The 26,169-nt window shown below is 39.9% G+C and overlaps 1 protein-coding gene and 1 long non-coding RNA gene across 23 annotated transcripts in view; one reads left to right on the top strand and one right to left on the bottom strand.

Moving 5' to 3' along the window:
- LOC137202309 (uncharacterized) overlaps positions 1-10,667 on the bottom strand; it is a 31,700-nt gene extending 21,033 nt beyond the window's left edge. For both annotated transcript variants that reach the window (XR_010932541.1, XR_010932540.1), the window contains exons 1-3: positions 10,496-10,667; positions 3,137-3,272; positions 2,971-3,052 (exon numbers count right to left, since the gene is read on the bottom strand). This is a non-coding gene — a long non-coding RNA (uncharacterized lncRNA). The remainder of the gene's footprint in view (positions 1-2,970; positions 3,053-3,136; positions 3,273-10,495) is intronic.
- The window catches only part of ANKS1B (ankyrin repeat and sterile alpha motif domain containing 1B), a 1,163,282-nt gene that overhangs the window by 1,078,377 nt on the left and 58,736 nt on the right, over positions 1-26,169 (top strand). For 7 of the 21 annotated variants that reach the window (XM_067697625.1, XM_067697628.1, XM_067697627.1 and 4 more), the window contains 3 exons: positions 285-464; positions 20,026-20,148; positions 21,325-21,396. In XM_067697625.1, coding sequence (XP_067553726.1) covers positions 285-464; positions 20,026-20,148; positions 21,325-21,396 — 375 coding nt within the window. Of the gene's footprint in view, positions 1-284; positions 465-20,025; positions 20,149-21,321; positions 21,397-26,169 lie in introns of all 21 variants that reach the window. The other 14 variants (XM_067697637.1, XM_067697636.1, XM_067697635.1 and 11 more) reach the window with 7 other exon arrangements.

Raw genomic sequence — 26,169 nt, 5'->3', positions numbered from 1 at the left:
AGGGGTGCCCAACATAGGTGTGCCTCTCTCCTGGGATCATCCATGGTGCTGGCTTAAGAAAACAGAGCCTGATTGTTGATATTGTAAACCTTCAACCTGAAATGCTTAGTGGGGAGGTATTGATTGTGCCTTTAATAAAATGGTAGAATGTCATCGATTCCTTGGCAGTTGATTCAGAAATGACTCCCCAACCCCGCAGTGTATCTTGTCAGTATTTCACAGTTTTGAAACCAGAGGTCAGCCACAAGAACATGGTATTTATTTCATGATGTATTTCCATTCAGGAACCCAGTGGTAATCACACTCCTCCTCAGTTGTCTCCATCACTTAGCCAAAGCACTTACACCACTGGTGGCTCCCTAGACGTTCCTCACATTATCATGCAGGGCGATGCAAGGAGGAGAAGAAATGAAAACTACTTTGATGATATTCCCCGATCAAAACTGGAGAGGCAGATGGCCCAGGTAAGGTGTTTGAAGCGTCTGTGCTGTTTTTGTCTTTCACCCACATCAAGCGATGCATTCCAGTTTTGAACAGTTGCTTACAATGGATGCCTACTGTGCACAACGTAACTGGAGTTCTACCATTTTATGCCATGACTTTCGTTCTCTGCTCAGTTGAACTAGAATGAAATGGACCTTTCTGGGAATGGAATGTGTACACAGATCCCTGTTATCCATTTCTTTACTGAAGAAGTTATGTCTGATCTCTTTGCACCCAGAAAGTCTTTGCCCTAAAGGGAGTAATACTGTGTAAGAATCAAATCATAATGAAAAACTAAATCATAAAAGTCTAGATTATAGAATGTAAATTGGTCAGATGACAGGGCAAAAGTTGGGGGTGGGGGAGTATTAACTCCGAGAAGTGTGGTTCATTTTCTTCCAAGTTTACACATTTGTGTAGAATTGTACAATGGGGACTAGTTGCATCCATCTCATGCTGTCACCTCGAGTGGTTGAAAATGATGCTGCTGCCTGACACAGATAACTGAAGAGAGAGGTCTGTCCTGTTCAGACCTTTCCATGTTTTGGGTATGGATGTCCGTGTTTCTCCTGTCCGCAGGTTGCTGCTCAGGAACTCAGGTCAGCCATGACCAAATAGTGGTGCTCTTCCTAAAGCACATTCAGATGGGCAGCTAGCTCTGCAGTGTCATCCCGAGGCTCACAGCTATGCATTTGTTGACAGCTGTTGGCAGAATCAACCCTTTTCATCCTCATTCTAGGTTCAGACTGAGCGTTGAGAGGCTTCTCTGCCTCCCACACCTAAGATGCCAATCTTGAGGTGAAAATTTGACTGCAATTGCGTTGCCTTGGTTGTTAAATATTTTCCTCAACTGTTTGGTGAGATACTGTTTTTTTTAAAGCCTTTGGTAAACATTCAGTGCTTGCCGCTCACGAAAGAAAAATGTGAAGAGAATGTTCTGGAAGCCATGGCTCTTCTGCCTGCATATGCCCTGGAGAGAAGGGGTCTGAGATATTGTGTCTCCTTTCAACTTGCTCAATATCAAATTGTTCTCAGGGTTCTTTGTGCAAAGAATAGCAATGTTGGGATTATGGAGAATCTTTTATTGAAGGGAGGTGGAAAATGTGGGAGAGACAAGAAAAGAATAATTTTCCCTCTCTCTCTTGTTAAGTATTGTCTTTTAATCCTTATTACTGTTTTCACTGATGCTTTTTTTAAATAAAGAATCTAAAAGCTTTTTTCCCCAAGATGTTCATACATTTCCTGCTATTTGTTAGTATCTGTGGATCACATATGTGGTTACATTTCTCTAATGACAGTCTTTCAGAGACATGGTTTGTTTTAACCTTGAACCATGTAGTCTTTATGTATTAATGCAAACTGGGTCTTTCCTGGACCCTTTTCTTCCCTGAGTAAGGGCGGAGCATCCATTAACAAGCATTATCTGTTACTGCCTGTGCCAAATTCAGGAACAGAATCACCTGTCTGAACTGCTTATGTAATTTATGCGAGTTCTCCACACAGTGCAGTTTTTTTCAGAGAGGAAATTAATTACTCTTTGGCCTGAGTATGCACATCAGAAGTAATCTAGCAATTGCTCCCTTATGATCTTTGTGAGATTCACAACCTAGGGGCAGTATTACCGTCTGAAGAGCCTAGATCTTTCTCTTGTCATTCCAATCAGAATGCATCCCTTTCTGGAATTGCCTTGCCCTTGAGAAAATTGAATGAACTTTTATCTGGCCAGGTGAGAAAGGCCAAAATGCACAAAGAGAAATGAGGTAAGCAGTGGATGAGTTGGGAGCTATGGGAGGTCTGTGTGAATGTGCTTATTTCCCTCCTGTGTACTGTTCACAATGATCGGATGACTGATGGAGACCTAGGCCTCCATCAGCAGCCAGGAGCTTATTAGAAGCTTTCTAACATCCCACTGCTCAATACAGCACTTTTGCTGCAGAATAAATAGGAGATGGCACTACAGGAATCCAATCGATAAGAAAAAGGGATTCTGGGATTGCAGCTCTTTAGGCTGTGTTAATTGCAGTTTTTTATTTGTTGAGACTTTCTCAGTCTAGAAATGCCAGAAATCGTGGAGAAATGAATGGGTACCTTTTAAAAAATAGAACCATTTCAAAGCTTTAACCTGTCAAAATATGAAATACTTGGTAATTTTGTTGTTGAACAGTTTTATTTATGTGACTTTTTCACCACTCAGCCACCCAATTGATGTTTTTTCTTATTTTTCTGCTTCTGGTCATTTGCTGTAATAATTTTTGAAATCCGTTCGCTTTTTTTTTTTTTAGAACCCATCAAACTGTCTCTAGACCACGTCTTCCCCAATGTTATGCCCTTAGCCAGTAAAGCTGAATTCAAGTCTTCTTCCTAAGGGCTTGAATTAGCAATTTCAGCAATTAAATTCCTGTAAGCAAGCAGCTAGTTACACCTCCTTCCCACCTGGAGCTCAGTCCCTGAGGTTCCTTCCCAAGGGGTTTCTCCCAAGGGGCTTACTTGAGGTTGGGTAACGCATGCCTAACCAGTCTGTTTCCCACTAAAAGGCCTAAGTCCACCTTCAGGCTTTCTTACTTACTTACTAAAAGAAAGGAAAACACAATTAAAAGAAAATCACCTGGACAAATCCTTGTTCTCAGAAACCCCTTTACTGCTTCACGTTTACCTGCGCCCCCAGAAGAGTGATTTGGAATTCTAGCCGTAGGCCAGGAACCTTAAGTTCTTGGTGGCTGCAGTAATTCATAGCAGCATAGCTTTTGCCCAGCAGACGTGTGGAAGTGCTTTAACTTGAAAAGCCAATGCTGAAAGTTACATTGAGATAAATTTAATGTCCATTCCACCTATTAAATTTGTTCGTTAGCAAATATTTTTTTAAAAGGTAACACAGTGTTTGACTACTTATTTTCAGTTCGAACCGATGTTTAAAATACTTGTCTTGGAATCCAGAGGGTTTTAAATAGTACGGCTATTGTTTGCTTTTATTCTGATGTAAGCAATATTGTGGCATCAAATTGTCTTAAATAAATATGTGAGAAACAAAATCAAGTTCAGTACTGATAGGATTTTTGAAACCATGAAATGTAATGATGTAAACACATCTAAACAATGGATTGCCTATCATGCTGAAAACATAGCTTTCTAGCCTATAATTCTAAATTGGACTCAGCCCAGAAGTTCTGAAAGGCTCCCCTATTTCCATATCCCTAATAAATAAATGTTGCATTCACATTTGTATAATAATACCTTAATGCGTATAGAGCTTGCTTTTAAATTTCCAAAGTACTGTCACATCTGTCATCTCATTTTAGCACAGACAAGGTATCCTACACAACTATTTATGTGTGTGTAGCACATGGCAGATCAGCTTTTAAGGCCAAGTTCTGTGGAGATGAGATAGTAAGTGAAAATATGAAAAATAATAACAGAAGGAGGAAAAGTATTTCCAGTATTTAGGACCTAATTGCAATATTTAGAAATTTTCTTGAGTGATATTTAGGAGAAGTCAAAACATCCTTAAAATGAATAATAAATGAGAGTAATGGAATTAATAAAGTTTAGGGACCACATTCTCCAAAGTTATGAAAAAAGGAAACGGAGTTTCCCAAAGTGAAACTTATAACCATTTATTTATAACCAAATACTTATGGAAAAATGAAATAATACTTCTATTTTCACAAAATAAAAAAGACTCCTAAACAGTAAGAAAAAACCCACACAATAGAAGTTCTTGTGTTTTGAATGCTCTCATCTAATTAGAAATATCAATATTGCCTGAGGCAGTTACCTTACCTGATGCGTACAAACCTTAGAAACAGACATTATCCACATTTCAAAGACTGGGAAACAGAAATGATGTGACTTGGTGGGGGTAGCACAGCCAGAAAGAAACCAAATGAGAACTTGCCTGGGGCAATATGTCAGGCACTAGAAAGGCTTTGTCTAAATTGCTTCTAAATCACTAGAAAGTTGATTCAGTTGAAAGTCTAATATATCTTGATCCAAACAGTATTACTTAATAAGTATGACTAGATCAATTACTTCTTTATTTGAAAGCACTTTACATATTATATTAGTTCTACAAATGGTCGTTCTTTTGATTCTGTTAGAGGAAGAGAAATGGAAACTGGGCCACACAGAAGCCCTGCCATGGCCCCATCCATGTCTGAACTTCCATGTGCAGTATCTTATTTAAACCTCACAGCAGCCCCTTCTATACTCAAGGGACCCAGCTGGGTGAGTGCTTTGCCTTGCAGCTGCTACATGGCAGAGCCAGGACTCAAGCTGTCTGCCTGACCATGTCCTGTTCTATGGCCCCTGATGTCCGGTGGGCTACTTCTATTTTAAAATGATATAGAATATCTTAGTAACAGTTCAATACATACTAATTTCCCATATGCTCTAACAGATTATACATACATAGGAACAGTGAGCAGAATGAGGATAAAATTGCTAGTTGTTTAGTGGAAACTTACTGAATCAGCTCATGGTTCTCACCATAAAACCTTTTTTTAAAAAAATACTTAATTAAAAAAAAATACTTAATTTAAAAAATTTTATTTTATTGAAGTATAGCCAATTTATAATATCATGTTAGTTTCAGGTATACTATGAGTCTGTTTCTGTTTGGAAAATAAGTTCATTGATATCTCTTTTTTTTAGATTCCACATATAACTGGTATCATGATATTTGTCTTTCTCTGTCTGGCTTATTTCACTTAGTAGGATAATAGTAGTAGTAGGATAATCTCTAGGTCCATCCATGTTGCTGCAAATGGCATTATTTCATTCTTTTTTATGGCTGAGTAATATTCCATTGTATGTATATAACCACATCTTCTTTATCCATTCATCTGTCGATGGACATTTAGGTTGCATTCATGTCTTGGCTATTGTGAATAGTGCTGCTGTGAACATAAGGGTGCACGTATCTTTTTGCATTATGGTTTTCTCCGGATATTTGCCTAGGAGTGGGATTGCTGGGTCGTATGGTAGCTTTGTTTTTAGTTTTTTAAGGAAGCTCCATACTGTTCTCCGTAGTGGCTGTATCAATTTACATTCCCACCAACAGTGTAGGAGGGTTCCCTTTTCTCCACACCCTCTCCAACATTTATTGTGTGTAGATTTTTTGATGATGGCCATTCTGACCGATGTGAGGTGATACCTCATTGTAGTTTTGATTTGCATTTCTCTAATAATTAGTGATGTTGAAGCATTTTTTCATGTGTTTTTTGGCTATCTGAGTGTCTTCTTCGGAGAAATGTCTATTTAAATTTTTTGTCCATTTTTTGATTGGGTTATTGGTTTTTTTGATATTAAGCTTCATGAGCTGTTTATATATTTTGGAGATAATCCCTTGTCAGTTGCTTTGTTTGCAAATATTGTCTCCCATTCTGAGGGCTATCTTTTTGTTTTGTTTATGGTTTCCTTTGCTATGCAAAAGCTTTTAAGTTTAATTAGGCCTCATTTGTTTATTTTTGTTTTTATTTTCATTACTCTAGGAGATAGATCCAAAAAGATTATTTGTAGACTTTTTGATGCTGGCCGTCTGACCGGAGTGAAGTCATACCTCATTGTAGTTTTGAGTTGCATTTCTCTAATAATTAGCAATGTTGAACATTTTTTCATGTGGCCATTGGCCATCTGTATGTCTTCTTTAGAGAAATGTCTATCTAGGTTTTCTGCTCATTTTTTGATTGGATTGTTTGTTTTTTTGATATTGAGCTGTATGAGCTGTTTGTATATTTTGGAAACTGATCCCTTGTTGGTTGCATCATTTGTAAACATTTTCTCCCATTCTGTAGGTTGTCTTTTCGTTTTGTTTATGGTTTTCTTTGCTGTGCAAAAGCTTTTAAGTTTAATTAGGTCTCATTTGTTTATTCTTATTTCCATTCCTCTAGGAGATGGATCTAAAAAGATCTTGCTGCGATTTATGTCAAAGAGTGTTCTGCCTATATTTTCCTCTAGGAGTTTTATAGTATCTGGCCTTACATTTAGGTCTTTAATCCATTTCCGAGTTTCTACAGTGTTTATTTGTTGATCCTCTTAGTGGAAACCCTTCCTGCACATTTGGTAGAACTCTGCCCTCCTCCCACGTTTGTGAAAAGCTTTGTAGGTAGCTTTGGGGTTTACTGCATATACAGAGAAGTTCTTGCCCATGAGGGTTTCTCCAATTAGTGGATGCTGTTTCCTTAGCAGCATCTTCAGTTGGAGTTTTGATTTGGTTTCTTTCAGGCTGTGTGACCTGTACCAAGTCATGCGATTTCTCTGAACTTCGGTTTCCTTGTCTTTAAATCATGGATAAAGACTGCCTGGCAGGCTTGTGTGTGTCAGATAATTTATGTTTAAGTATATTCTAAACTGCAAATCACAATGTATAGATAGATAGATGATATGACTATCAATTCAGATATATCATCTATCAGTCCCTAATTCAAAGGTCCCTGATTCATTGTAGGGCCAGTTAATGCCAAAGACATTAGAAAGGTAAGTGCTCAGATGGTTGTAGCATTCTATAAAGACCATTCTTTTGTTCCAGTATTATTTCCATGCTTAGAATGTATATTGAGAATGGAATTGGAATTTTCCTCCTTATTATTTTAATTGTATAAATATGAAGGCTGCCAAGGAGCATCTTTCATGATGGAAAAGGGATCTGTGAAATGATCACAAAGCCAGGGAAAGCAGGGGAGAGATGGAAGAGTCCTCTGCAAATTCAGCATACAAAAGTATGTAGCAAAGGATATCTTACAGTAATAACACGTTAATATTGTAACATGGTAAGAGAAAACATTAAGTGAGAAAGAAAGGATTGTTTTTGACTTAAATGAACTTTAAAACTTGTTTGAAATACAAAGTACACAAAATTGTTAACTAGAAAGCATGGATAGCCCCAAAATCCATGAGGCAAACACTGAGCCAGCCTCTGAGAAAGAAGGGAGTCATTTGTTCTTCTGTATTTTCTCTGGGGAAGGAAGCCTGGTGTTGCTAGAAATTCTACCCACTGCTCTCATGTTATGGAATTTACAGAATTAGCCTTCAAAAAATGGTACAACTGTGTTGAAAAGAACAGCATTTTACAAAGCAACTTTTCCCCCACTAAACAAGTTTTATTACTGAGTTACATTAGATTTTTTCAGATGTCCATGAGTTAGTGGCTAATTTTTAATTTAGATTTTCATCACCTCACCACTGCTCAGAAAAGTTCAGCGTGTCCATGACTTCAAAAATTTTTTCCATGAAGGTCTAAAGAGCAGCTTCTAATACTTAAGCACAGACAGATAATACATAACCCCAAAAAGAAGGTTAAGAATAAATTCAGTAAGCTCTTCCATCAGGAGCTTCCGACGTGACAGCTTGTTGAGTTGACAAGCTAACACACCAGCTTCAGTGATAACTTGGGATGTTGATGATATCTGTGCCCTGTTTCAAGCCAGGAACTCTGGACTGTCAGCCATCTATGCCCAAAGGCATCATGCCAAGCAAAAGTGGAAAAAGATGCTTTCATACTTGGAATTTAAACCTGATGTGTTGTATACCTAGTTTGTTAATGTGGACAGTTAACTGCCTTTTCTCAAAATACATGCTCTCCCTATACTACAAAGCTACAGTAATCAAGACAGTATGGTACTGGCATGAAAACAGAAATATAGATCAATGGAACAGGATAGAAAACCCAGAGATAAACCCACGCACGTATGTCACCTTATCTTTGATAAAGGAGGCAAAAATATACATTGGAGAAAAGACAGCCTCTTGAATAAGTGGTGCTGGGAAAACTGGACAGCTACATGTAAAAGAATGAAATTAGAACACTCCCTAACACCATATACAAAAATAAACTCAAAATGGATTAAAGACCTAAATGTAAGGCCAGACACTATAAAACTCTTAGAGGAAAACATAGGCAGAACACTCTATGACATAAATCACAGCAAGATCCTTTTTGACCCACCTCCTAGAGAAATGGAAATAAAAACAGAAATAAACAAATGGGACCTAATGAAACTTAAAAGCTTTTGCACAGCAAAGGAAACCATAAACAAGACCAAAAGACAACCCTCAGAATGGGAGAAAATATTTGCAAACAAAGCAACGGACAAAGGATTAATCTCCAAAATATAGAAGCAGCTCATGCAGCTCAATATCAAAAAAACAAACAACCCAATCCAAAAATGGGAAAAGACCTAAATAGACATTTCTCCAAAGAAGATATGCAGATTGCCAGCAAACACATGAAAGCATGCTCAAGATCACTAATCATTAGAGAAACGCAAATTAAAACTACAATGAGGTATCACTGCACACCAGTCAGAATGGCCATCATCAAAAAATCTACAAACAATAAATGTTGGAGGGGGTGTGGAGAAAAGGGAACCCTCTTGCACTGTTGGTGGGAATGTAAATTGATACAGCCACTATGGAGAACAGTATGGAGGTTCCTTAAAGAACTAAAAACAAAGCTACCATACGACCCAGCAATCCCACTACTGGGCATATACCCTGAGAAAACCATAATTCAGAAAGAGTCATGTACCCCAATGTTCATTGTAGCTCTATTTACAATAGCCAGGACATGGAAGCAACCTAAGTGTCCATCGACAGATGAATGGATAAAGAAGATGTGGCACATATATACAATGGAATATTACTCAGCCATAAAGAGAAATGAAATTGAGTTGTGGCGAGGTCGATGGGCCTAGAGTTTGTCATATAGAGTGAAGTAAGTCAGAAAGAGAAAAATAAATACCGTATGCTAACACATATATATGGAATCTAAAAAAAACAGGTTCTGAAGAACCTAGGGGCAGGACAGGAATAAAGATGCAGATGTAGAGAATGGACTTGAGGACACGGGGAGGGGGAAAGATAAGCTGGGCCGAAGTGAGAGATTAGCATTGACATATATACACTACCAAATGTAAAACAGATAGCTAGTGGGAAGCAGCTGCATCGTACGGGGAGATCAGCTCGGTGCTTTGTGACCATCTAGAAGTGTGGGATAGGGAGGGTGGGAGAGAGGCTCAAGAGGGAGGGCTTATGGGGATATATGTATGCATATAGCTGATTCACTTTGTTATACAGCAGAAACTAACAACGTTGTAAATCAATTATACTCCAATAAGGATACTAAAAAAAAATTTTTTTTTAAGTTTATATATATGCTCTCCCCTTGACAACTTTGGTGCCAGAAATTCCAGTATGATTATCGTCTTATGGGCAACATTGAAGTGTTACCGTCTATCCTGTACCACAGTCAAAAATAATAATAGGAAGAAGTGGGAGAATCACTCAGATGGAGTCGGTTTTACGTTTTGATACTCATCTTACAGTCTCAATTCTTTCATTCTCTGTCAAGTCCATCAGTGAGGCACATTAGATGACCAGGAGTTTGTTCTGACTGACGCAATCAGACCTAAACACCTCCACTCTCTTTGCTAGGGAAGCTGTGATGTCTCCACCTACCCATCATGTGCTGGTACTTAACCAAGGAGAATGTTTCCAGTTAAAACCAGATCATGGATTTTTTTTTAAAACATGAACAGAAAGGATCCTATTTTCAACTGAATAAATAATAAATCGGACAATATATAAAAACACTGTTTTAGTGGAATTGACCTTGTGATATTTCGTGGTGCCTTAGGCTGGCTGGCATTGAGCGGCATGTTTGCCAAGAGGCACACCAGGCTATCTTTTTCCACTTGTTAAATTTTTGGAATGTTTCTTATTAGATTCAGTCCAGTTCTTGGGTCCACAGGTCAGTGTTGGCTCTTATAATCTGACCTTGATATGTTTTCAAGGGTAGGAGAATTCTCTTCTTTTCTCCTCTTCCTTTTCTTTTTCCAGTATTAAAGAAAATAAAGGGAAGGTGTTTAATGTCTAGAGGAAATGGGGCTTCTTGTGCGGTCCTGTCTCAGTTACGTCAGTTTATGTATGACTAAAGTAATAAATCAGTAGGGACTCTTCTGAATGCATGCAGGTAACAGAAATCCAACTCAAGATGTCTTAAGCAGAAAAGGGCACATACTTGGGTCATTTTTGGTACAAAGTCCTGGTAGCCTGGGTTCAGGTGCTCATATGACATCTTGGTCTCAGGCTCTTCATGTCTTAGCTCTGCTGTCCTCTGGGTTGGCTCTTTTCCCAATCAGGCTTTCTCTACATGAGGGGAGTTTCAAGTCCAATTCCTGTTAAACTGGAACCTGTGAGAAAGAGGGCTTATCTTACCAAGGGTTCCCCAAAAAGCCCCAGGATTGAGTCCCGCTGGTTCAGATCAGGCTGGTTTGGCTCTTTTATGTGTCCTGAGCTAATCACACAGGAGAGGAGCATGTGTGTGTGTGGTGTGTGTGTGCATGGTGTGTGCGTGGTGTGCGTGTGTGTGTGTGTGTGTGTGAGAGAGAGAGAGAGAGAGAGAGAGAGATGCGATTAGCCAGGCATAGGTCACATGCCTGGAGATGGTTTTAGCTCCACCTGAACCACAGGAACTGAGGGATGGCAAAGAAACTCCTCCTGTGGACAGGCTTTCATGAGCAGAAGTGGCCATGGTTTCTGGGCAGACAGAAATAGCAGTGGTGGACACCTGATTAAACCCATTCTGACATCCGAATTCCAAGAATATCTGATCGACAATTGTTATATTACATGGGTATTCATTTCATTTTTGCATACTTGATTTGATGAGCTTTTTTAAAATACCAGATTTGAAGTAATGAGGTCAGAGTTAAAAATTCTGTCTCTGATATCTGATACCTCTGTAACCTTGAACAAGCCTCTTAGCTACTCAGAGCCTTAGTTTTCTCTTCCTCAAGTGAGATTAAGGCCCCCTCACATCGCTGTTGTGAGGCACAGATAAAGTAGTTGTTATCACAGTAGTTTACAAAGTATACAGCTCTACGTTTGGGGTGTTTTTAGAAATTATTATTATTTTGAGATAACTCTAGCTTCCTTCTACACTATGCCTTTTCAACTGCAACTGGGAATAAATGCATTTTAAAGTAAAGCTCATAATATTTAGCTGTGTTTTACAAAACTATTTCTGTTTTCCAGCTGGTAGGCCCCAAACTAATACCTTTCCAGAGATGTGGAAACAATAGTTCTTAGGATTGCAAATGCTGCACAGGAGGTTCCTATCTGTGTGATAACCTAGTTAGCATTGGAGCTCTTTGGAGAGGATTTATGGATGGTATCCATACTTAAGTACTTTTAAATACTTTATGAGTTAACATATATTAAAAATGTCATTACATTATACATTAAATTTTATTTTATTTCTCTTATAGTAAAGTGTATGAGTGCTAGGGGTGAGGCCTGACTCTTCCTTATTTTTTAATTCTCTGTAATAAGCATTCCATAAATACTTGTTGACCAGATTACTTTACACAGGTATTAGGCACCACAAAACCACAGGTTTCCAGGACTCCAGCTTAGACACAAACTGGGATGGTCTCAAATCTTTTAGAGAAACAAACTACCTGGAATAGAGGCTTAGATCTGGTAGTTAGTTCATCGTCATTATCGTCAGAGCCAGCACTGATTAATACAACTTTAAAATGAGGAAACTGAGGCTCGGAGACTTTGTGTTGTTGACCCAAGGCCACAGAGATTGTAAGAAGCAGAGCCAGGATTTGAACCCAGGCTCTCTAGCTTCAGAGCCTGTGCTTTAACCACTGTGATGATGAACACCCGGGTTGTGTCTATACCAGCAGACATGACACATTCTAAAAATTCTAGAACCCCAAAAGGCTTCAGTGCAATTTTTTTTAGTCCTCTGACAAATTCTGTTACTAATAGCTAATACTTTATGTAAATGCAAAGTTAGTAGAGAATGGAACCTCTAAGGTGGTGTGGATAAACATTGTATTTAAAGAAGATCCTTTGCTCTTGACATCCAACTTTTCATTCTTTGCAAATCAGGGGTAGCAAACAATTGCTTCACATAACCAGTTGTGAAATGTTGTGACACCCCCCCCCTTTCTGTATCGATCTCTACTTTGAGGCTTGAATGTAGTATCACAAAAATTTATAGTAACTTGCAATATCGACATGCACTTATGGCTAGAGGATCCTTTTGTGCTTCTGTTAATGAAAAGCAGAGAACTTTAGGGTGGGAGGGGGCCAGAAAATGTGTCTTGATGCAGCGCCCCTTCTAATACATCCTTAATAAACAGCCACAGGTTTATTCCTGAACTTGTCCCTGTAAGGCAGTCCCCACTTTGTGAGGCAGCCAGCCCCACCATCATCAGAAAAGTTCTAATTAATAGAACTCTTGCCTTATATTGAACTGAAAGAAGCCTCCTTAAAGCTCCCATGTAGTTAGTTAATGCTATCTTCTGAAAACACGAAGAGTAAATCTACTCCCTCTTGCTGAGAATAGTTCTTTAAGACTAAAGACAATTTGATGTCTTCCCTTCACTATATTAACCGCATCCACCTCTTGCCAATAGCATTCTGATAAGTGGGACGCAGGCTACGCAGCATCCGGATTCCCCAGCTCTGGGCATGTCAGTGCCGTTTTAGAACTTGGTCAATGCTCAATGTATCAGTGATCCTTCCCAACTGTGTAATATGCTGCTTTTAAAAGTGTACCTCAGAAAAGTGTGCCTTTCAAGTAATTCCTCCAGTTTATTGATTTCAGTGCTGAACAAGGCAGAACTGAGGAAAAAGTTCTTCTGGTAGCCTTCTACCAGAGACCTCTTAGACTGGCATCATGCAAGAGGATTAAATCAACCAGACCTTGTTTCCCCATACATTCCACAAGGAAAACATGAGGAAATAGTGCGGTCTCAGTAAACATCATTGAATGAATGTCCTGTCCAATACCTCTCTTTTTTTTTTTTTTACCAGAGGCAGGAACCAATGTTGAGCATATAGTTAATAAATGGGTTGAAATTTTAAAAATGACATTGTCGATTTACAAGAAAGGAACATAATGTATATTTTAAAGAGATGTTACAGGCAGAGAACAATTAGTACTTTGCGAAATGGAATTTCTTTGCAGCAGTTCATGTTATGATAAAAAGCAGATCGGTGCAGTTCTGAATGAGTGATTAATATTTCTGCTAATGGCCCTGAAAAATGTTTGTATCAAGAGTCGTGGCATCCAAACTTTGAGGGAGAGCAAGTAAAATAGCCCATATTGCAAGAAACAGCATGATCCCAATTGACTTAAATTCCCTGCAACATCCAGGGAAACTGGGGAGCTGAACAGTGAGATCTGGATTGTATAGACAGTGTTCCATTTTTTTTCCTCTGCTCTGTTTTTTCTTTTCCTGTGAAGAGATTTCATAAATAATTGTGTAATGTCATTTAGGGCTACAACTGTCATATTAGGGAATGCAGGTTATGTATTATCTCTACAAATGAATAACAGGTCACATGGCTATAGTTCTCTCCTATTTCAGCAGCTGAGAGCTTACTTTATGTGCTGTCAGTAGCAGAATCAGAGTTTACAGGGAAAGAGGGAAGAAAGATGGTGGGGGGTGGAGAAAAGGAGGGAGGAGGGGGGAGGGAAGGAGACAGGGAGGAGCGAAGCAGGGAGGAAGTTAGTGAAAGAAAGCTGTAACTTTGGGCAGGCAGCAAGTAATATCAGAATTTGTATCATTTCAGTGTACTTATGATGAGACCGAATGTAGTGTTTACTTCCTCCCATTTTTGCTAGATTGATCCATTCTGACGCCAGCAATAATGGGTCACACATGGAAAAACAACTATTGGCCTGGCTTTTCACTTCCAGCAGGTGATTACCAATCTGTCCAAGAATTTCCCTGATACGGGGTCAAGTTCACAATCATGAAGGTTTGAGAAGACTGCTCATCAGAAAAGTGAAGAAATGACGGGAAGCAGGATTTTTTAGCCCAGCATTCCCTGCAAATAAAATAGTTGATCCAAAACCTTTCACAGAAAGGGCCAGTGGTAAGAAAGCCTGAACTTGTGACGTTCCCGACGTAGTTGAAGAGGAGAATCACACGTGGTTGTTAGAGAGTGTCTACACGTTGCAGAACTCCCCCGTGAAGAGAGGAGGAGGATGGTTCCCACGTCTACGACGGTGGGACGGAAAAATAAGATGCTGGCCTGCGACTTCTGGGTAACTCAGGAGAGACAAAAGCTTCTGATTCCTGGTTTCCAGGCAGGGTTTGGTTGGTGCCCACGGAAGAGGAGGCTGCGAGGGCTGTCGCTGCTGAAGAAAAGAGGTGTTTTCTTTTGCATACGAGGTGTTTGGTGCATTGTTCTTTGACTGATCTGAATTTGTCTGACTCCATCCTTTGACAGATCTCATCTCGTTTTATTCTCTGCTCAAGGAGGCGCTGAGTTTGCTGGCTGCTGACCGAGGCTTCCTTTGTTAGGGTGCCCATTTTTCTTTTGCCTTTGAAGCTGTTTTGTTCTCTCTTCAAGTTTGTTTTTGTTTTATTTTAGAAGAGCTGTCATCCAAGAGAAGAAATGGACTTCATTACTCTTTTAACTTTCACTCTGAACCTTTCGGATTTCTTGTTAGATTCTTTCTGGTCAATTTCTGAACACCCCAAAGTGTGAAAAATTACGACAAACATAAGGGAGAAACAGAGGAAAAGCTTTCTTTTTTTTTTTTTTTTTTTCCCGAGCTAGAACAAGGCAGAAAATTTCATCTCTGATAGAATCTGACCAGAGGGCTCTATTCACACAAGCTTCTTTATTAAACTAGCTACACAGCATTGGCAGAATCCCGAAGGTTTTCAGAGCCTAATTGGTGTTACTGAGTGGGTGGAGCTATCGCCCACTTGCTGCTTCTAAGGCCCATCAGCCTCTGAATTCCAGTTTACCACATACTGGTCCTGACAAAGGAAAATGGATCATGTCCATAGCAATCCCTATTCCATAAACGTTGACTAAAAGCAGTGCTGACCCCTACTCACTTTGCGACCCATGCCTTGTACCCAATAGATGAGCAGTAATTATCTCTGGATCAATGTCAGGGTGCCAGGAAGACAGGTTCTTATGCTGTAAACGTTTTTCCACATTTTCAATTTGTGCCTGAAAGAGTAATCCCTTTGCAGCGTAGAAAGCATAGACTTAATTTGGATATAATATGCTGGGTTTTGGGGGAAGACTTCTCCGAGAAGGTGACACTGGAGTAGAACGTGAGGTATGGGAGCTGGTCCTGCAGCGTCTGGAGAAGGGGAAACAAGGGCAGAGGCTTTGAAGCAAGAGTGTGCTTTGCTGTCCAGAACCAAGTGAGCAAGAGAGCAGAGAGGTAAGGGCGGGCATGGGAGCCGGAGGATGGAGATCCTTGCCGGCCATTATTAGGACTCTGAATTTTCTTCTGAGTTAAATGGAGCAGAACAGCATGATCTGGCTTTCACTTTAAATGGATCATTTGGGCTGTTGTATTGAGAATAAACGCTAAGGGGGCAAGGATGAGAGCAATGAGTTTGGAAGCCTAATGGAAGAATCCGAGTGAGAAAAGGTAGTGACTTGGACCAGGTAGTGATAGGAGGGTGAGAAGATTTTAGAAGTAGATTCAGTAGGATTTGCTGCTGGAATGAATGTGAAATGTGAGCAAGAGGACGACCCCAACTGGAAGAAGAGGGTTGCCATTTGGTGAGATAAGAAAGCTTACAGGGAAGGTGAGGTGATCCGGAGCTTGGTTTGGGGCATTTAAGGTTAGGATACCTCTTAATCACCAAGATTAAGAGAGGTGTTAAGAAGGCAGCTGGATGTCTGAATCTGGAGTTCAGAGGAGAGATCTGGGCTGGAGACATAAATTCGGGAGTCGGAACAGGATGAGACCACCTGGTAAAGCCAGAGAAGGAAAAGGGATTGAGGTCTGATGCTCCAGGGACCAGAGGATGATGGGAGCCAGCAAAGGAGGCTAAAAAAGGAAGGAGTGATCAAGTGTCAGGAGGTCAAGGAAAATGACCAGTTGGATTTGACACAATGAAAAAAGCAGTTTCGGCAGAGTAGGCTCAGGTGAGGACGGGAGAAGGGGAAGCAGAGACCATATAGATACTTCTTGGGGGGATTTGCTTCTTAAAGAACAGGAATCGGAGCAGGAGCTCGGGGAGAATGTTGGGTCAAGGAAAGGGGCTTGTTTGCTTTTAATGGAAGATGTTTCAGTACTTACAGGGAATGTTCCAGTAAAGAAGGGAGAACAGACGGTGAAGGAGAGAGAATTTATTGTAAATTACTGGGTTGCTACCAACTGAGCAAAAAAGAAGTCAACCTTTAGGAGAAAGACTTTGGATATAGGTAATACGCTTTTTAGTTTGTTACTAGATTTGAATGCAAACGTGTGGTATTTTCTGAACTGTATTCGTGGTAACCTGAGATACATAATGGTAACAATAGCAATATGTGTGTTGCATTTTAAGAAAACATTTCCAGAATCAGGAGAGAGGTCTGAACTCAAGATAAAATTGTGTACCTCTAAAAGTGTGCTAACTTCATCACCAAAGAAATAAACATTAAATTATTGATATCTCAGTTCTAAGATCGCTATACCTTAACCCCCATTTATTTGGATTTCATGGTAATTCAAGTTCAGATCAACTAAATTAAGCTTCACAATGTATGAGGAAAAGGAACTGAGAGAAAATTAATAAGCAAATGAAATTGCAAAGGGTGTTTACCATCCTTTTCCAGAATTGTTTCCAGGCTCGTACAAGCAGCTCTTTAGCATATAGGTGTGCCTCTCTCTTCAACAAAGTCAGCGGTGCTTTTTCAGCCTTTATCAGGAAAAACGAGACCATCTCTAACAAGAAGTCTGCAAGGTTAATCTCTGGTGCATTTTGCCAGAAGAGTGTTGTCAGTGATGTAGTTTACTGAAGGCACAAGTGGCAACAACAAAGTAGATCAACTAAACGTGATAATGAAGAGCAGTAATTAATGTTCCTATGGTGCTTGACCATTTGCCGAGAAATATCGAACACATTCTGTGATTCCATTCACTCAGTCAATACGTTTGATGGCTTCTGTATTCCAGGTCCTAGAAACAGAGATGTGAAAAAGTTCCCTCTCGCGTGAAGCTTACTTAGCACGAGCCACACGACAACCTGATGAAATAAGCAGGCCAAGTGCTATTCTTCTTCTTCTTTACACATGAGGACGTTCTGAAGTTTAATTAAAACTTAGATTTAAATCACTTCTGTTCTAGGAATTGGGGCCCCAGATGAAATTTTCTCACTGCTATTTTCTTTCTAAAAGCTTTTGAACACTCTGTACTTCAATGCATGTTGTACCCTGAAGTATCATCTTCATAAATGTAATGAAATTCTGCAGGGGAAGCTCTTTTGCATTTAAAAAATTCATTCCAACACGCAGCCTGATAACCACGTGTCTAGAAGAAGAGCCATTTCATGTTATGAGGACACCAATTACAGCTGGTCTACCTTAAGCTACTGCTCTTACGCGCCTGGTAAAGTCTTTGCTACCGTCAGAATTACTGTGATGTCTGACATGTTATCAGCTTTTTAAAAAACCATCTCCATAACTAAAATACAATTAACTGCCTTTATTTTAAACTCTGTTTTTTGAATCTGACTTTTTACCATTTGCACTGAGGCACATAGTTATTGGAAATGAGAGAGGATTTCCTTTATCAAGTTTGAACATACCTTATAAGTGAAAAATAGTTATTGTAACACCTTTAAAAGGTATATAAGCCACATGGGAACTCTCTTCAGTGTATATGACTAGAGGTGGGTTTTATTTCTTCACTGAGAAAATCTTATATGGAGTTTTAAAAATAAAAATAATTATGGCACAAGACCCTCTCTTCCCTCCTTAACTTTCTGGTAACTTCTGTGACTGTTGGAAGATATATTCATGTAACAGGATGCTAAGGAGGAACTTGCCTGTAGGTACTAAGTATTGCACGTTCTAAAGAGAGAGCTGCTGATAAGGGAGCCAGACACCCTACTTGGAATTTACCAACAGGTGGTGAATCCTGCCCTGCACAGTCAGCCTCCTGTCCACAGAGTCAGAAGATTGGTGCTGGGGGCGGGCCAGGGGGGCAGAGAATTGTCTGAGCCACTGTGGAAAGAACCGAGGCTTCTCCTCCCTTCCCATGGGAGGGGAGAGAGTGCATCCCCATGCAACCCAAGCCTAAGGAGAAGGTCTCCAAGAGGAATGCTCACCCGAAGTGAGGGAACCAGCCAGAAGGGGAAACTGGTATCTCTCTCCCTAGGTGAACTTCTGGGAGCAGATGCAGATAAACCAACCTGAACTGAGGAAGAGAGAACTGGAGGGAGATGTCCTGGCAGAGAGGAGGATTGGTCACAGAGCAGACTGCTCTGCGTGGCAAGGATGTATATATGTGCTGTGGATGAGCAGTCAGGAGGAGGGGCTCGTGCACTCTCCCCTGCATCCCACCCAAGGGGCGTGCACGTGTCCTACCTAAGAAGGCTGGATGGGGTTGGGGAAAGTCAGGCTAGAGCCACATTTCTCACATCAGGGACTGTGCAGTAGGGACATCCCTCCCCAGCAAAGACCTCCAGAGAACCTCCACAGATACGGTAGAACCCAGGGCGGGGCAGCTCCTATGAGAAGAATCAGAGACCAAGTTAGTGTTACCCTGAGAAGCAGTGACAACCAGCAGGGAGAATTCAGCCACTGTCAAGTAAGAGAGAGGCCCTTGTCCTTCTCCTGTATCCTCCGGCCCAGCTAAGTGCATGAAGGAGGCTGAGCTTGGCATGGGGGACATCCAAGGAGGACCGTGCCACCCTACCTCGGGTTTCTTTAAGCCTCAGGACTGGAGTGTGGTGGGGAAGGGCAAAGTTTGAATCATAAATGATATTGGAGTTTTATAAAAAAGTGAATTCTTCATAACTCAAAGTGACCAGGAGGTCATGCAGGCTGCCCAGAATGTCGATTGGCCTGTTGCCCACCAGGGAGGAGGGACTGGGCATGGCCCGTTTGGGAGGAGTTGACTGGAAAACAAAACTTTTAAGGTATTTGAACCCCTGTAGAGTTGAGACTGTTCCATGAACTGGCTCCATTTATATATATTTGTTTCAGGATTAGTAAACAGCCTCCATATAACTGAATATTCTCTCCGTCTTCTGGCGAGGTCAGTACTGGGCTGGCATTCCTCCCTAGCCATCCTGGCAGGCTGACACGTTGTGACACTTCCCTGTGTGACCACAGCAAGCCACTTAACCTCTCTGAATGTCCTTCTCTTCATCTGTCAGATGACAGGTGATCCCTGGGTTACTTCTAGCACTAAAAGTCTGTGAAAGTCGTAGAAGATGTAATTTCTGTAAAAGAACTATCTCAGAACTGTGGGTGACAGTGCTTTAAGGGTATCCTAGAAGTATGTTTGGCGCCGGTTAAGATGGTAGTCGTGCTGAAGCATGGAATTAATATATTTAAATCAGATGACACCTATTGGAGACGAGGCTGGGGGTTTAATGGCCCCAAGACTTAACTTGCTAGAGATTTAATTTTTGCAGAGAAGGAAGGGGAAGATGCCCCTGTGGAGAAAATAGCATGAAGTTTAGAGCAGAAACTGAGAATAGCAGAGCTGGTTTAAGTGGGAGGTGGTTGGAGGTGCCTTTTGGTCAGACCCCAGGTATCTTACTTTCTTAACAGAATGCCAATTACCTGACAGTCTGTCCCCAGCAAGCCATCCAGATGACAGAAGGGATGGAAAGCAAAGATGTAGGTGTGTGTGGAGCTGCCTTTGGAACTGGAGAGAGAGATGTTAAATTTCTGGTGAGCGTTTCTGGGAGGGTGGAGGTGGGGGAAACATTTAGCCAGGGATAAGCTTTCTTTTCCACAGCGCATTTGCTGATGATATTGTTCTTTGCTGGGTTTCTAAACTGTGTTGTGGTTCCATTCTTATCTCCTTCCTGCACTGATCTTTGTGCGCTCTGCTTGTGAATTCTGGGGATGTTCGCAGCGCTTGGCTAAATAAGTTCAGGCGTTCTGCCATTTTCTGTGATTCAATTTCATGGTGTCTTTTAGATGATGGAGTTCAGGAAAAGAACTCTGTAAAGGTCAAGCCAGGAGTCTCGTTGGTTTATCTGGTGGTTTCTGCTATAACTCCTGGGAGGGTGTTGGTTCATTTGGCATTTGGTTCTAAGCAAACGTTACTGCCTTTGAATAATTGTTGGTTGTTAGATTGTTAATGGTGTGGTAGAGAATCCGCATCATGGAGCAGATTCATTAGGCTCCCAGACACCAAATGGCATTCCCCAAAGTTTCTGGTTGAGGGACGGAGCTGAGCTTCCCAACCCCAGCCCCTCCCTGCTGTGCCTCCTTGGGGCCCCTCCACCACCACACATTCCCTCTGCTGGGCAGCAAACTGACACTTCTCCCTTGTTAATCACAGAGCTTTGCTCTTGAGAGCTCTGGAGGGGAAAAATCTCTCTAGGTTTATCAACTTGAGCAATGACTAAGTTAGGAAAGTCATTTTATTGCATTGTTTGCTCTCGGTCATTTGAAGATAAGAAAATTAAAATGTTTGACCTGTGTTAAAGATTTTTTTCCCATCCTTCTTGAACTTCATAAAAATATTTATCCTCTGAAACGAATGACATGAAGAGGGAAGGTATTTCCGTTCTCTTCGGCAAATGTAAAACACAGTTTGCTTTTTCCAAGATGTGAATGGATTGGTAATTTCCCTTGACATAATACTAATGCATAAATGGTCTTTTTTTTTTCCAGCCAACCCAAAAGTGTTTTTAGGCAAAAGAATGACTTGAAAGTCAATTATTAAACCTCGGGCACCCTGAAAGTTTTTTTGGTGTTTTGAGTTGTTTTTTTTTTTTAAGAAATATGATTCTTTGCTTTTTATTATTTTCCTCCTTCCCTTCTTTGATGCTACCTTGGTAGCTGCCGTGTTTTAAATATTGACAAGATGAGATAGTTTTCTGTTTATATCAGCAGTCGTCTGTCTGTGAGATATGGACGAATCAGAACGCTGGATTTCCTTTCTCAGCCATCCATCAGGTTCATAATGTAAGGTTACAAATGGTTATTTTTCTCTTCCTGAACTTGAGCTGTGTCGTGTGTTGCAAAGTGTCGTCAGTAGCTATAGGGACCATGTCCTGGCAATGCAGAAAATTTGTGATGTCTAACAACTCCTGAAATTTCTTTTGTCTCTTATACTTCATTCACTGTGCCTTGTGACTAGTTAACGTGCAAACATTGTCCTAAAATAAGAAACATACTTGGTTTTGAAGTCTACAGTTAAAATCTGTCCCATGTGAGTTTGGCTTTCATCCCAGGTGTCTGCGTTAACTTGCTTTTACAGGAAAAAGGAAAAGGGTAAATTGATATATATATATACCCATGTATATATCAGTGTTATTCTTCCCCATTTTGTATTTCCCATGTCCATGGGCTATTCAGTCCTTTGTGCCTAACAATTCTTAAAGGTTCATGCACTTTACTTGTGAGAAATATTTGAGTATGATTTGCATGATATTATATATAAGTTTTATGCAAATATGGGAGGAGTATAGCCAGGAGAGGCACCATTACAGCTACAAAGTGGTTCTCAGCCTTTTTCTTTTTTTCCACTTGACAGTACTGAACTGATCTTTGGAATGTGTGTGAAATCATGACCTGTTTTACTCTGAGCTGCTTAATATTCAAATATTCACAGTTCACTTTTGCATACTTTTTAAAAATTCATTTTTGTTTGGAAAGGAAACATTTTAATGTCTGGGTTTTTTTTCCATTTTGTATTTTAAAATCCAATTCTATTTTCACACTCCGTTAAATTTCTCTTATTGGATAGCCTGCTGTCTAAGAGGTTGAGGCATTTGGTTGAGAATCACTAAGCAGAGCTCTTGGGGTGGCATGCAAAGGGCATCTTTTGAGGTGCCATGTCAGGCACACCCCTCCTCCTGTGCATGGGAATTTCTGGCACTTGGGGACCACAGTGTCTATACATTGCCTGGTACTGATGCTCCAGTGACCCAGCAGTTCCTCCTGAACACGTAAATTCTAACCAGTGCTTTTTCGTGTTCAGAAGTGGCCATCTCTGCTCTTTATCATCAAAAGGAACAAATTCAAGATAACCAGCTGCATTTGACCAAACCAGCATTCTTTATTCTTGAAGATGTTTTAAAAGAACTGCAGCAGCATCTTGTTTTCACGTGTGTGTGAATGTTTGTAGGAGACCTTTCCTTACATTCACATCCAAATACATGTGTACGTATTTATAAATATAGAGCTATATGTAGCCTTCTTCAAAGCTGTAGAGATAATGGAAAGTAAATGTAATTACATATATCATACATGTTTGGGTAGCCCATCTCTGTCATTTGTCAGAATTATTGAAAGTGAAACCTGAAAATAACAGTCGTCATTTAAAATCATTTTAGTTTTTCATTAAGTGTTCTCAGTAGAGAATAATGTTTGGTAATATTCAGATCTAAATGTACAAGCAGGTAGGTGGGAGCAGTTCCTAGTAGAAAAGATTTAAAAGCTTCTATTTAAAAAATCAATTAAATCCTAATTTTAAAAATTCTTTAAAGAATAATACAAGGCCTGGAAAATACCATATCTTCCTGTTCATGTTAGGAAACTAAGTCATAATCATAGCTTTTAATTATCTACTGACGTCCTTACAAAACTGTTTTCTCAGGAAGTAAGTAAGAATATAGATGATGTTTCCCCTTTGTATTCTCAGAACATATAGAATATGTGATATCTTCAGTTTCCATTTTGGGGGGTAGAGAGCTATGTGATATGATGTTTTAGAATTATATGTCTGGTGCACATGAACTAAAACCTTGCAGTTTTACCACCCTTTGAAATAATGAAAAGATTAAAAGCTACATTTTGGAATCCGCCATCCAATAAAAAGCTCTGAAATTTTGCAAATTTTTTTCTGTGTTATAACTAAATTCAGTTAGCAGTTTTATACTTTCAGCTGGTGGTATGAGACATTTAATGTAATTACATTATATTGGGTACGGCCCAATTATAATCCTTCAGACTCAACAGGCTATGAATTTCTAGTTGGCAGTTGGCAAATACCTGTTAAGCAGAATCAATTCTCCGTTTAAAACTTTAATCTCAAATTATGTTTTTCTTTCGTATTGGAAGGTTAATTTTTATTTGAGTTTGAAGGGGTAGTTAATAATGTACATTTTCCTCTGTTTAACTGATATATATTAAAGGAAATAAATACATACGTATATGCCAAGTAAACAAGCTTTTAATCCATGGCCAAATTCTTGGACTGTTAAGAGCATTCAATACGTGAACCTAAAGAAAAGATTTTTCTCTAAGTATTTTAAGCTTTAAAGAAATATCCTGAAGATACTTAGTAAGAGGGCCTTGGATCATTTTAATTTCTCTTCTGCAACTTCTTAAGCCTTTTAAAAAGCACTGCCAGTCACTAATAATTTACAGTGTGACAGGCTTTTACCCCAGGCTTTTTCGATTTTATTTTGTTATTCTAACTAAATAGTATTGCTTCATTGTAACCCATGTTTAGATCTACTTTTCAGTAAAGATAAGACTTGATTATAAACCATTATTTCAGGCAAAAGACTTTTTAAGTCTGTTTGATTTTTATTTAATATTTAACAAGCATTTTTAACTGGGAAAGTATTAATGTTTTAAACTTACCTGAAGAAATAGAGATATTATCTAGATACGAGTGTACTATTTAACAAGAGCTAATACTGGGCTTCAAAACCGAAATAATTTTATATGCGAGGCAAAACCCCTTCTTGGCTTTTTGGTCTCTACAGCTGCTCCATATTAGCACTGCTCTACCTCTTTCCTCCATAGCTCATTCCTGCTGTAATTCAGCCTCCAAAAGCATGGAGACCTAAGGCACCCTTGTTCTCCAAGCACTTTTGTTTTTACTGTCCGTCAACCAGGTGAAGCTGAATGCCACCCCAAGGATCAAGGCCACATCTGCCCTTTACAATAGAGTAATGAGGAGTCCATCCATTCCCACTGAATTAATTCCAAAGAGAAAAATCAACACGTACAAGCAGAGTCTTCTAAATATTCTTAGATCTAAGGTTAAAAAAAATCAGTTGATGAATTTCCAGGAAGAAAGGAAAATTATTTCCTTATAAATTCAATTTTAAGAACACTTTTCCCTCTGTTTGAAAACGAATTTCTGGAAATAGCACTAAGTATGACAAAATTCAGTTTCTATTTCCAGAAAGGTAGATTCAGTCCCTGTAGGGAATTTTTAAAATATTTGGACTGGAGCAAAGTTTTCTGGGCCTCAAAGAAAATGAAGTAAGGATTCTGTTTCTCTTCCCTATAATTATCTCCCCCCATTGCACGTAGGGAAAGTGTGTCAGATCACTCTGGATTCAAAGCAGTGGTTTGTGATTTCTGGACGAAGTGGAGTCATAGGAGAGCAGATGATGGCGCTGCCTAAACAGATTAAATGGAAGCACCACTGATTTCTTCAAGTGGTTATCAAATAAGAGATGGAAATGATCTCCAGACTGAGGTGCTGTATGCTGGGGCTTGTAATTCCCAAAATGGCTGCTGCGACTTCTGTGGATGATGTAAATATTTGCATCGGCATTCTGCTTTCAGTATATGTGGAACTCACATTGAAATTCAATTATAAAAGTGCCTGAGTTAATTCAGCAGTTAGAGAATGAGTTTGCATATGATTTGCATGCTTAATGTACGAACACCTCAAATGTCCCCATAACCCCAGCTTCACCCACCCATCCCCACCCCTACCCCACAACCCTTGCCCCACAACCCATGGTACCCCCAGCTCCTGCCATGTCTGTTCAGGCTTTTCTGAAAACTGCCCATTGAGCTTGGCCAAGGTGAACCTCAGCTAAATGATGACAGGGCTAACGTGAAGATTGGATGCTTGCTTTGGGTTGTCACGTCAGCGGACACTGGATCGAAGGATCTTTTGAGGTCAACCAGCTCCTTTTGTATCATTCCACAAAGTTGTGTGCCAACTTCTGTTGTTCCGTTAACAGTGTTACCTGTGACTTAAATGTACGACACCTGTTTGCTATGTTGTTGTTGCTTTATCGAGGGAGGGGGGAGAACAGGGGAAAAGGTTAATGGGGGGAGATTAGAGGATGATTTGCTAGATGTGAGGAGAGCTTTTAGTTAAGAACTCACAGCTGCATGTTTCCAGAGTTTTACCTTATTTAAAGGTTATTACACTCAGCTTCAAAATAATATGGAAATTCGCATATTCTGCATTTTTAATTTTATACTAGTTTTTTTAAGACCAAATCACAACCAGTTGAAATAAAGACTGGAGAGATAATAAAGATCCAAACATTTGAGAGAGAAGGAAAAGAAAAGATCAAAATAGGAAGCCAGAGGAAAACTTACTCCTAATTAATTAATTGCAATCAGTTATTGCTTTCACGAAATAACAGTTTGTATAAACATGAAGAAAAAACTCAAGAATGAGTCAGGGATGGGTCATAAAACATAGGATTTCTGTTTAAAAATGCCAAAGTAAGTATTCCAGGTAAAGCCTTAACAATATCAACAGACGGGAGATGGGAGAACGGAGCCCTGTGAGAGTAAATCAGCAACTAGAACAGAACTAACACACAGAGTAGCTCAGGGCAGAGCGTAAGAGACGAGCAGAGGGGTTCTGACTGGTCACACACTCTGGTGAGAAGCCAAGGAGATACTACGAGGCTCACTTTGCTCTTCCCGTGGTTGGGAGTCACCCATCTTAAGGAGAAAAGCTACAGGCTCTCTGCTTCATGAAAAGGCTTGTGCATTCCTCTGCCTCTATGACAAGGCCTTTGC

Source organism: Pseudorca crassidens, chromosome 11 (genome assembly GCF_039906515.1).
Source record: "Pseudorca crassidens isolate mPseCra1 chromosome 11, mPseCra1.hap1, whole genome shotgun sequence".
NCBI classification, from domain to species: domain Eukaryota; kingdom Metazoa; phylum Chordata; class Mammalia; order Artiodactyla; family Delphinidae; genus Pseudorca; species Pseudorca crassidens.
The sequence above is the reverse complement of the archived record's forward strand: the minus strand, read 5'-3'. Positions and strand labels throughout refer to the sequence as shown.